This window comes from Podarcis melisellensis (genome assembly GCF_964234715.1).
Source record: "Podarcis melisellensis genome assembly, chromosome: 6".
NCBI classification, from domain to species: Eukaryota; Metazoa; Chordata; class Lepidosauria; order Squamata; family Lacertidae; genus Podarcis; species Podarcis melisellensis.
Genome location: NC_138538.1, coordinates 20,820,520 through 20,833,287, shown reverse-complemented (window position 1 = coordinate 20,833,287; position 12,768 = coordinate 20,820,520). Strand labels below are relative to the sequence as shown.

Below are 12,768 nucleotides of genomic sequence, written 5' to 3'. Positions count from 1 at the left end.
TGGGAGGCAACTCTGGTTCAATGTCAACAGCGGCACCTGTCGTTCAACCCGAGAAGAGAATATTACAAGCAAGCAGCTTTGAGAACAAGCAAGTCCACCCAACGTAATTATTGATGCTGTAACACCCAAGTTCTGCTTGCTTGTTCTCCCATCAGCACACAGAGGGGAAAGTGGGCCAAGCTTCCTGGCATCGTATCTTTTGCCAGCCCTGCCTTCTGCACATTAGTTGAAGAGATCTGAAAGAGGGAACTGCTCTAAGGCTCTTGATCATGCACGATTCTAAATAGCGCAGTGAGCCCATTCACAGACAACAGGCTCCGTGCTACAGACCTTCCTGAATGAGAGTTGGGCCATGTCAGGCACAGCTAGGATGATCTCCATGTTGGTGGAAGCAGGACCAGAGGAATAAACCATTTCTACACATGTAGCTTTGGGTTACCTCTTTGATACGCAGCTGCACTTGGAAGGCTATTATTCTGCTGCTCAAAAGCAACTTGACCTCACAGGACTAGAATGACCTGTGCAGCCTGCAAAGTAGATCCCCAAGTCAGCTTTTGTGCAGCCTGCCAGCTGCTGTACTGCTGCTTCTGGAGCAGGCACAACAAGCATTTGGGTGTGACCTCAGTTGTGCTCGTCATAGCCCAGAAGTAATGTTGGGCTTCTAATTAACTCCAGGGTTTTCTTTAATTTTATTTAAAGCTCGGCAAATGCTTGGAAATTATCCCACGCTCGTTCATACTTATCTGATCATACTTTTCTTTCCTATTGGATTTTAACTTTAGTTTGTTCTGAATGTCATACTATGTTTTGGTTACTGTAAGGTGTCTTGAATTTGATGGGAAGTTTGAGTAACGCCTTTCAAATAAACACACAAGATATACATAACAGACATGTAAATTTGAAATATGGTTTGAAAAGTTGAGCAAGGTTCACACAGGTATTTGAAGTGCATGAACAATTCTGGGCCAGGATACCTAAAGGACTTTCTCCTTCCATGCAAGCCTGCCTACCAAATACCGTATTTTTCACTCTATAGGACGTACCCGACCATTGGATGCACCTTCTTTTAGAGGGAGAGAACAAGAAAAAAAATACTCCCCCTCCCTGGAACGGAGCCCCTTCCATTTCTCCTCCCGCTTGGCTGAAGGGGCACTGCGCAGCTCTCCCTCTCTGCTGAAGCCAGGACAGTGTTGCTCTCCTGGCTTCAGCCTCCGGAGCGCAGCGGGACCTCCCACTGTGTTCCGGAGGATTCAGGCGGCTATCCCTGAAGCCTTCGGAGCACAGCACGAGTTCCCACTGTGCTCTGGAGGCTTCAGGTTCCTTTAGCTGAAGCCAGGAGTATCTTGCTCTCCTGGCTTCAGCAAAAGGAACCCGAAGCCTCCGGAGTGCAGCAGGACCTCCAGCTGTGTTCCGGAGGCTTCAGGGCGGCTATCCCTGAAGCCTGGAGAGCGAGGGGGGTCGGTGCGCACCGACCCCTCTCACTTTCAAGGCTTCAGTGAAAGCAACGTGAAGCCTCCGGAGCGTGGAGGGAGTGCTCTCTCTGCGCTTCGGAGGCTTCGCGTTGCTATCGCTGAAGCCAAGGAGCCTGCATTCGCTCCATAGGACGCACACACATTTCCCCTTAATTTTTGGAGGGGGAAAAGTACGTCCTATAGAGCAAAAAGTACGGTAGGTTCTCCTTGGCAGCAGAGGTGCAGCTGGTAAAGACATTGGAGCCTTCTCAGTCGCTGCACTTCGTTGTGGAACTCCCTGTTCAATGAGGCTCATCTTGCCACCCCTTCCAGTTTTGATGGCCTTTGGCAATTTTGCAAAGACCTTCCCTTTCTGGGCAGGGTCTTGGCCAGTCAAGTTTAAGTTCCATTGCACTTGTATTCTTCCATTTTAACTTGTAATATTTCTTATTGCTGAGATGTCATTTCTGATTTTTCAATATGTCATAAGCTACCTTAAGCACTTCATTTAAAAATATGGTATTTGAATGCATACACCCACCCACACCCACCCACCCACGCCCAGTCGTACCTTGGAAGTTGAACGTAATCCATTCCAGAAGTCCATTCGACTTCCAAAACATTCAGAAACCAAAGCGTGGCTTGTGATTGGCTGCAGGAAGCCACAGAACTTGCAGAATCCCCATCAGACGTTTGGCTTCCAAAAATAGTTTGCAAACCAGAACAGTCACTTCTGGGTTTGTGGCGTTTGGGAGCCAAAACTTTTGAGAACTAAGCTGTTTGAAAACCAAGGTACGACTGTGTGTGTGTGTGTGTGTGTGTGTGTGTGTGTGTAGTTTAATTATTCAGGTCAGGTTTTTCTCCATCATGCAAAGAGACAAGAAGCTTGACCGTTTACTTACTCTTCTTGGAGAAGAGCTTCTTTCGCCGCCCGATGGGGCTCAGCTTGTATTCATTCTCCTCGCAGTTGCAGTCCTCACTGTTCCTGCTGTAGTACTTGGGCATGAGGTTGGAGACACCTTTGCTGCTTCCTGGAGCTGTAAGGCTGGCCATCCCTTTGCATTTGTGCAGCTTGAGCCTCCCGCTGGCATCTTCCATGCACTGCCATTTCTGAAATGGAAGGGAAATGTTCCCAAAATGGCATGATAGAGGCAAATGTTCTTCTACGTACTTTGGACATTCAAAGTTGGCTGGTAGTATTCTCAGAAGATCAAATCACAATTATCTGTCCCATAGCAGATGTTGTTAATTTGACAGAAACATGATAGTGGTGTAGAAGAGCTACGGGGTGTGTGTGTCACATTTGGCAACCAATGCGCCCCCTTGGCTTTCAGATAGTACATGGATAGATGAGTCTAAAAAGCCAGGGACACAAATTTTCACGGCCCTCCAGTGGCTATAGTGGCTCATTTACCAGAGGCTTAGTTGGGTCAGAATCAAGTATACCAGGCATAGGCAACCTTCAGCCCTCCAGATGCTTTGGCCTACAACTCCCATGATCCCTAGCTAACAGGACCAGTGGTCAAGGATGATGGGAATTGTAGTCCAAAACATCTGGAGGGCCGAAGGTTGTCTATGCCTGAAGTATACATTTCCAGACTTAACGCTAAATTCTTCTGGTAAATGAGCTACAGTGGTACCTCGGGTTACAGACACTTCAGGTTACAGATGCTTCAGGTTACAGACTCTGCTAACCCAGAAATAGTACCTCAGGTTAAGAGCTTTGCTTCAGGATGAGAACAGAAGGAGGCCCCATTAGCTAAAGTGGTACCTCAGAACAGTTTCAGGTTAAAAACGGACCTCCAGAATGAATTAAGTTCTTAACCCGAGGTACCACAGTATCTGAAAGCAGAGGGGCGCATTGGTTGCCAGATGTGAAATATATTGGCATTACTTTTAGCTCTCCTACCTCACTGTTACGAAACTTTGAGATAGCAATACATAAATAAAAGGAGATTTTATCAATTTTCCAAAGACTGAAAATAATGTTGCATGTCCAAATTTAACCAACTCATCAAAATGCAACACTGTCTTGTGCAAGATTATGCATGTTTACTCAAAAGCAACATCCACTGTATTTAAGGGCCTGACTTCCTAGTAAGTGTGTTCAGGTTTGATGCGTGAAACTCTTTATCTACTTTTCTGAGAGTAAAGTCTATAGAATTTGGTAGGAAATACTTTTCGGTAGACATTATTATTTTGTTGAAGTCCCCCTTCCTCAATCAAGACAGTTGTTGATAGCTCATATTCCTATGCCTTGGTGATATGAAGGAGAAGTGAAAATCTCCCCATTTCAGCTGCTATGAAAACTTGGGATATGCTTAAAAGATACTTAAATCCATCAATATCTTCAATGGGTTTTTTATTTAAAATGAAATGTTAAACATAGCAAAGTAATCTGAAATTGTAGGTATGAAGTGGTTAAGACTTCTAAGTGCTTTAAAACATTGACACTGTATGAGATTTAATGAATTTAAGAGGGACTTCAATGGTCAGAATTTGCAACATTCAATATTTTCAACTGAGAAGTTACATGAACATTGTAGTCACAAACTTTAATGAGCATCTCTGCCTGAAATTGATTATTATCAGTACAAGTTCAAAAGGATTGTTAACAACTATTCTAGCTAATTGTGATGGAGGCAATACAGAGTGGAAATAAATTTAAAGCATGATGTGAAATGAAGCCAGGTTCAACAAGTATGGAAACAGATTGAATTGTGGTGGTAGTGTTGTTTTTAAGTAGAACAACAAATTCTATTTGTAATATTAAAAGCTCTTAAGATAATGCTGCTACTGAACATTAAACAAGGCGAACAAGATAAACAAGGCCAATATTGTTTTCATTTGTAAGACAAGGAGATGGAATTTGTTTCTAAAGTACCTAGCCTCCATATAATCTAGGTTTTTATAGACAAGACCAGCCCCTTAGTTTGTGGCCAAGAAGCTACAGTGAACCACTATGAACTCGCACTCTAAACCCCTATATAATTGGCGCCTGATGGTCTATCTCTTTAAAGCTAGTGTCTTCATTCTGCATCAACAGCAGTCTGTGAACTTTCTTCAAGGGCAAAGAAGTAACAGAAGTAAAGTCTTACACTCCCAAAGACAACATGGACCTAGCACTGAAGGCACAGATACGCAAACAGAATTCACATAAGTATCAGTGGACGCAGAATGCTGATTGGTGCTTGTGTATGTGTTGGGGGGGAGAAAATTGGGTGGGTGGGGTGAATTGAATATCATGGTGGATGAAGGAGGGCAAAACCAACTGACTGAAACACAGGTGCTCTCTTAACTGCAACTTTTTGTTGCAGATCTGTCTTGCTTCCTGAAGAATAGATTGTTTGTAGGTGATACACATCAAATGTACAACTATTGAGTGGAATCAGGGGGAAATCTTGATGGGAAGGGCAATAATGACCATGTCTGTGCTTTCTTCTTTCATCCAAGTCTGTTGCTATTTAACCTCTGAAGATGATTTGTTGGGGAGGTGGGAGGCAAAAAGATCTTGTGATTGGATTCAATAAACTAAATATGCAATAAAACAGACATATTTCAGTTTTAAATATTAAAGGCTGTCTCTGTTGGTGTTCCAAGTTATGCTGTAGTCTAAAAATATTACCCTCTGGATCCCAATTATTCTGTTACAAATTTCTGGATTTATGACTCTGTACCATTGGGAAGGATTTTCCAAACTTCTTGTTCTTGTTTTCCGAAGACAGGGACACAGCTCTTACTTGAAGCAACTGTTTACAGCTGGTCATGGCTTTAAGCTAAAGTGAGACTGCATACGATTTCTTTAATTAAAGCAAAACATTTTATTTTATTTTTTGGCAACAGCTTTTCCCTGCTACCTTTTAGTTGCGAAGAATAAATATATTTTTTCTGCTGCCAGCTCTTGCTGAAACCGGTTACCTCCAGTCACTACTGGCTGCAAAATGGTTGTGTTACTGGCACAAACACCTGCTTGGGTAGTTCTTGTTATACCACTGAGGGCATATCCTTCCTAATGCTCTACACTTACACTAATGTAAGCATTTTAAAACTGAGTTATTTAAAACTAACTTGTTCTGCTTTTCTTTTCTCTCTTTTTCAAAAAAGATCTTCTGGAGTGCTTTTCTGCAGCACTGTCTGAGTGTTTGTGCAACTAATGCAATTTTTAGGCAGCATTAACTGATCCACAGTTTCCAGTTCACAAGAAGAGAAGTTTCACTTTGTTCTGCACTAGTTCAGCCACATATGGAACACTGTGTCCTTGGGTCTGGGCAAACCATATTTGAAGGAGACAAGTGAAGCCATTGTCATTTGGAATGGATTCAAAGGAGAACAGGAAAAGGGTATGGAGAATAGGCCCTTTTAGAAGAGCCAGCCCTACCATTAGGCAGAGTGAGGCAAACGCCTCAGGCAGCAGACGCAGTTGTACGGTAGCATTACCTCCCTGGCCATTCCCCTCCACTGAAAGGCAGAGCTGTGCCTCCTACATGGCCTGTCCTGCACTCCCTACACTAGCCATCGGCCTCAGCTGCAGTGAGGAAGTTGTCTCATCACTAGTGCTGAGGCAAAATTAAGCAGCCTGTCCGGTCAGCTTCTGTACACAAAACGGGGGACATCATCTTTGTCGTTGCCTCATACAGCAAAATGTATTGGGCTGCCACTCCCTATTACAGGGGTCAGCAAACTTTTTCAGCAGGGGGCCGGTCCACTGTCCCTCAGACCTTGGGGGGGGGGCTGGACTATATTTTGAAAGAAGAAGAATGAATTCTTATGCCCCATAAATAACCCAGAGATGCATTTTAAATAAAAGCACACATTCTACACATGTAAAAACACCAAGCAGGCCCCACAAATAACCCAGAGATGCGTTTTAAATAAAGGACACATTCTATTCATGTAAAAACATGTTGATTCCTGGACCGCCCGCGGGCTGGATTTAGAAGGCGATTGAGCCGGATCCAGCCCCCAGGCCTTAGTTTGGCTACCCATGCCCTATTATAATCAATATGCCACCAATTCAAATTGCTGGCTTTGACCTATAAAGCCTTTAAAACAGCTTATGAACCCCCATATGAACCAACCCAGGCTGTGTAATCATCATCTGAGGCCCTTCTTTGTGCACCTCCTCCACGAGCGGCCTGGAGGATGGCAACACTAGAATGGGCCTTTTCTGCTGTGGCTCCCCGTTTGTAAAATGCTTTCCTCAGGACGACTCACCTGGCACCTTCATTATATACCTATAGGCACCAAGTGAAAACATTCCTCTTCTCCTAGGCCTTTGACTAATTAAATAACCTATGGCCTTTTAAACTGGAGGGAGGGGTGTTGTTGTTGTTTGTGTGTGTTTTTATACTGTGATCCTCAGATGAAGAGTGATACAGAAATTCATAAACAAGATACAATGGCTTCTAAGTATGAAATCCTTTATAAAACAAGACCATAAGAAGTTCCCTGCTTGATCAGGCCACAGGTCCATCTAATTCAGCACCCTGTTCCCACACTAGCCAACCAGATGCCTAAGTGAAGCCCACAAACATGTCCTGAGTTGCAACAGCATGCTCATCTTCTGTGGTTTCCAGCAACTAATATTCAGAGGCACACTGCCTCTTCACATAATTAAAATAAACAATGAAACAATGCTGAAATGTTGGAGGAAAAGACTGAGGTGCAGGCAGATGACATGAAAACACTTCAGGCACCTGAATGGTTGTCCTATTGACAAGAACAATGGTTTTTCCTTTGCCACACTGGAAAAGATTATGTTCTAGTGGGGTAGATTTTGGCTGAATATTTCAAGAAGCTTCTTGACAGTAAGAGAAGATCAACAATGGAACAAGTTACCTAGAGAGTTTGTGGGCTCTTTCTTCCTGGAAATCTATAAACAAAAGCTGGAGGGCAATAGGCTCTAACTCGTCATTTCCTGCACTAGTTTGATTAAATGATCTACAAGCCCCTCATCCCCGTCACAGCTTGATGAGTCAAATGAAGTAAACACAAGAAAAACTACCCTCCACGCCCCTACAACGTTTTGTCTCTGCCTAAGTTTGAGTCTGTAGACACTCAACTTTAGTAAGAAAGTAGTTAGCACTCATAAGCTGCAAATATCTTTGAAAAATCGATCAGGATCAGAATCAAGGAAGAAAGTCTAAATCGTTTCTGCAATCATAGAGATTTTTCAAACGGCCGCTAGTGTGATGGTATCAATTTCTGAATAGGAACAGTGCAGTACTGATCTTGTGCCACATGCCTCTCCCCAAAGTGCCAATTAATATATGCAAAATAGCTATGGCCCTTCTTGAAGTATTTTACACACTGTGCCAGTTTTGTCACCTGTGTGAGAGCCCCAGTAAATTCCTACTATATTACCCTATAAAGTATGCAAGTCAAAGGTCTCAGTCATTTTTGCTGTGTCATGCATGAAGAATTCCTATATAGTAGAGGAAAATCACAAAACTAGTATATTACTTTGGTCATCTGGTGACATCAAACAGGCCCTATATTCACACTCTGACACCTTCAGCAGCCATGAGGGCATAACTTAAGAAGGAAGCAGTCAATCAGGTCTTGGCAAGGGCAAAGGGATAGGCCTGGAGGCTGCAGTTAATACACTGAAATATGTCAGTCAGTTTCTTCCACTGATTAAACCAATTCCTTTGCTCAGCTCTGCTAAATTCTTAATGCAAGTAAGGTTTATTTAAATGGAATTAAAAGGGAATCTGGCCCTTTGTAGTAATGCCTCACTGTTATTAGCTGTAAGCAACTATGTTCCCCTGTAAGTGCATGTAAGCTTCTAACCCCTCCACTTCATTCCAATAACACATTCATTAAAGCGACTCAACAGATGCAGCATGATAATATTAATAGCTGAAGAGAGTCCAGCAAACTGCAGGAAATTGCACCCCCCCATAAAACTATTTCTAAGAAAGTGTTATTAATGTCACCCGTCACATCACTGACTTATACAGATGAGTATATGGAAGTCATGTGGTCTAAAATCCCAAATAGCACTCAGTCTTTATTCTAGTAATGGCAGCCAGAATTTGCCCCAAAATGGGAGGAAGCAACAGCTGGCTACTAGGCAAACATATTTAGCCAGAGTTTGCATGGTATTTTAACTATTCTTTTAAAAACCAATACTGTTTCAAACTTAACGGCATATGCTATTAATTTGTTTTCTTCCTGGAAAGAATATGCCACTCGGCACAATATTATGACAAAAGGTCAAGAGAACTTCAAGAGGATCCAAATTCGATTTTGACAGTATGAACAATTAGGCTTGACTTAAGCGATCCTGGTTTACATGTCTGAAGAATATTATGTGTATTTTGCTAAAACATTTCTACAAATATCTGAAAACTGTCTTGCATAGGAAGATACTAGTTTTGTGATTTAATATTGCAATTCATACCTTCCATTTAAGTGTGGATGTCCATGTTTAGTTAAAGTTTGCATAAACTACCAATTTCAGAGTATCGTAGGAAGAAATCCTCCTTTTCCCATAAGCTCGCATGCCATTACGTCACCTAATTTCCTTAGCGGGTCCTGCTCCTTTAATATTTGCAGAGCCCCCATTGCCAGACGCACACCAGATTTTGTACTTCTGTTGAGAAGCCTTGACCTCCTTCCAAATCTCCTGCCTCCACACCAAGTGGCTTTGCATCGCTGCCCTTCACAGCTTTCCTGCAACTGCAGCAATTACAGATGTTAACTCAAACTCATTACTCGGGGCTCCAATCAGGGATAAATAGCTGTGACCTTCCTGGAAGGATTTTTTCTATTACTGGATGCAGTTTGCTTGTTTCGGTAACTAGACACACAGTCTTAATCTTAGAACACTGTTACATCAATAAAAAGGCACAGAAACAAAGAATACAATCCTAAACACATTTATTCAGAAGTAAGTCCCACTAAACTCAGTAGGGCTTCTTCGTGAGCATACACACACGGGATTGTGCTGTTAATCAGCATAAAGGTAAAGGTAAAGGGACCCCTGACCATTAGGTCCAGTCGTGGCCGACTCTGGGGTTGTGGCGCTCATCTCGCTTTATTGGCTGAGGGAGTTGGCATACAGCTTCCGGGTCATGTGGCCAGCATGACTAAGCTGCTTCTGGCGAACCAGAGCAGCCCACGGAAACGCCGTTTACCTTCCCGCCAGAGTGGTACCTTATCTACTTGCACTTTGACGTCCTTTCGAATTGCTAGTTTGGCAGGAGCAGGGACCGAGCAATGGGAGTTCACCCCATCTCAAGGATTCAAACCAGTGACCTTCTGATTGGCAAGCCCTAGGCTCTGTGGTTTAACCCACAGTGCCACCCGTGTGTTCCGTTAATCAGTATAGCCAGCCTTAATTTAAACACGTGGAACACCACATGGACTGGGTCCAAAGGAGCACTTCACTCTGGTTCCCTCCTCAGAAATAAGAAGTGCAGCTTGCCCATTTACTGGCACCATGGTTATTTTCTGTTTCTCCCACTCCCCCCCCCCCCACCTTGGGTTCAGCTTGTGCCTACCAGTTCTGGGGGTAGTCGCTTGGTATGGATGACCTCGGCCACCATATTCAGGATCCTGGGAGAATGTTTCCATCAGCTTAATTGGCCTCATCTGAAGGTTTTGCCTTCCTCGTAGCAATTATCACTTTGGTGGATTAGGCATTGGGTAAAGCCTTTAGTCATGGTAGGAGCAGAGGTTGCATGTTTTTGCCTGCCCCTCTGGGGAAATGGGGTATCCCATTAAAGGGATTGAGGAAGAAGTGCTTCTGTCCAGATGCCCAGGCAGGGGCTAAAGCCATAGCACTCAATGCAGGCAAGAAGGCACCTAACTTGATGTACGTTATAGGGCTTCCCCAACTCTGGATTGACCCCTAGAAAACATCTAACAAGCGGGCTGGTTGATATCGGATATGCCCAATGCCTAAGCCTCATCCCCTTACATCTGTAATCAATAAAGCTGGGGTCAAATTCAGTGCAAAAGAATGTTGTCATGTGTGGTCCTTTGATCTCAGGTGGAGGGGCAGTTTCATGCCACTTTGGCACGCAACAGGCCGCTGGTCCAGATGGGCCTTTGGTATGATCCAGTACCCCTTCTTATGTTCTTAACATAGCAAAGGCATGGAGTTGTATGCTACTCAGCATAAAAATGTCACCTATTTAACCTCTTGCACCTCAGATTTACAATTCTCCTTCTCTGTGCTTGAATGCACTTATGAGTAAGAACGTGTCCTTTATCACGTATGTAAGCCTTGCAGCTGAAGACAGCACTTAATATCTTTCACAAAATGGACTCTAGTACAGATAAGCTTCTGCCACAATGAACTTGTTGGCTTTAAGTTGCCACAAGTCTTTTTTTTTTCTTCTTTTCAGAAGTGTTTTGAAAAACTAACCCAAAAGACAAACCTCCAAAGTGCAGTGAATAATTTATTTGAGGAACAGGGGCAGTGGGGAATCACTTAAGAAATAACCAGAGTGTTTCGTGTAAGCCACTCATCCTCAAGGGCAATTTTGATCCTACTCTCTCCTCTGGGGGTGGGGTGGGGGAGAGACGCTGCTCTCTTTATACGACTTGGAATATGCTTAGCACCTTGTAAAAAAACACTTTGTGGTGGAGGATGTGAGTTGCTGCCTGAATCTATCCACAGCTGCAAGCAAGTTTCAGGGAAGCATAAGGTGAGCTTAAGGGATTCTTCAACGGTATATCAAGGGGCAGCTTCAAATATTAGCTTCAATCAGTCACAGGAACAATCAGGAAGAGTTAAGAAGTATACTCTGGAAATGTGATCCCCAGTCTCATACCAGACTTTAAAATTAGATCGTTAATGAGTTGTTTAAAATGAAGAGTCTTACAGGTGGAGTTCACAAGTTTTCAAGGATGGAACTCTGTTGGTTATCTGCCACTTATCACCAGCAGGTACTTATCTCATTGGAAAGTGTTCTCTAGTGCTTGACAGACAATGGAAGATGTAGAAGTTTCTGTCGTACAAAGAAGCATTTGTAGACCAGCAGTGAGGTAGAGGTGTTCAAAAACAGTTATGGAAGCTTTCACAAAGTTTGCAGAATGCCAAAAACAGAGAGGTGTCAAAGACTGGAGTATGGACCTAAAACAACTGTTCATCTGACACAGTGAAACTGTTCTTGAGATCTTATACAGGAGTTACACATCTTCAAGTCATCTCATCCTTCCTATGCAGTGCCTGCCTGATTTATTAAAATGACAATAAGTATAAAGCTGAGTTCAAAGTGCTGGTTTTGACCCAGAAAGTCCCATGACCCCAATATGAGCTTACTCAGACCCTTTGGTCTTCACCAGAGGCCCTGCCCCCAGGTGCCCCCTCTGAGGGAAAAAGTTGGAGGGTGGAAATGAGGGAGAGGGTGTTCTCAGACTGTGAGGTCTGTCTGGTGCCATCATTAACATCCTTTTGGCACCATGTAGAAACCTATCTTATCTCCCAGGCATTTGATAGATTATGATTACTTTGCTGTTTATTGGTTATATGCTTTTGCTGCTCTTTTATAAGTTTTATGGGCTTATTGCATGGTAATGTGTTTTTAAAAATCTATTCTATGCTTTATGCTCTTAAAATTGTGTAGGTTGCTTAGAGACCTCTTAAGCGTCAAGTGGCCAGTAAACTGACCATCATCCAAATTCAATACAAGAATGAATTCACCCTGAAAGCCTTCCAGTCAAGTGGATGAAACCACAGGAACAAAATCTGTATAAACTTTGCAAAATTATTGGAACAGAGTTTTCACTCAACTGTTATAATGATGCTACACTACAGCTTCTGGGAATGCTGTACAGATGAGAGATGTTACCGTAACTGGCTCTTAAAAGAGCTTACTAAGCAGACAGAAGTGTCTGTTTCAGGATGCAGGGCTGAGAAAGATCTTGTTCCTAAGGCTTTAGAGCGCTGTTGCCAGTCAGGATAAAGCTAGACAAGACAATTGCATGTACATTACACCTCAAGGTTTGCTAGTCTAGGGTTGTTGTTATTTTAAATCAAAAGCAGTCACAGGAGACTGCAATTCTGAGCAAAACACCTGCATGGTGAAGTGAGAGAGAACTGCTCTTTTTTCCCTCTGCTGATTTTTCTGCTCAGCACCAGCTGTTTTTCAGGTAACTCTGTTTCTTCCCTCCTCCAACCTACCCCTTAACATGGGAAAGCTGTGGGGTTGTGGTGGTTATGATTAGAATAACTGCTGGAGGAGAAAAGGATTTAAGAGCCAAGCACTGGCCTGCCCCTCTAGATTATAGCCTCCTGCAGCTGCATTTGGATTTAAGTAGTGGTGGGAATCCCTGGAGGAAATGCATAGGCAACAGCTTCCCA

At 43.2% G+C, this 12,768-nt stretch overlaps 1 protein-coding gene across 3 annotated transcripts in view; it reads right to left on the bottom strand.

Annotated features, from left to right (window-relative positions):
- SULF2 (sulfatase 2) overlaps window positions 1-12,768 on the bottom strand; it is a gene marked incomplete at its 3' end in the record, with an annotated part of 263,555 nt that overhangs the window by 20,458 nt on the left and 230,329 nt on the right. For all 3 annotated transcript variants that reach the window (XM_081916767.1, XM_081916766.1, XM_081916768.1), the window contains one exon: window positions 2,354-2,561. In XM_081916767.1, the coding sequence (XP_081772893.1) occupies window positions 2,354-2,561 (208 nt within the window). The remainder of the gene's footprint in view (window positions 1-2,353; window positions 2,562-12,768) is intronic.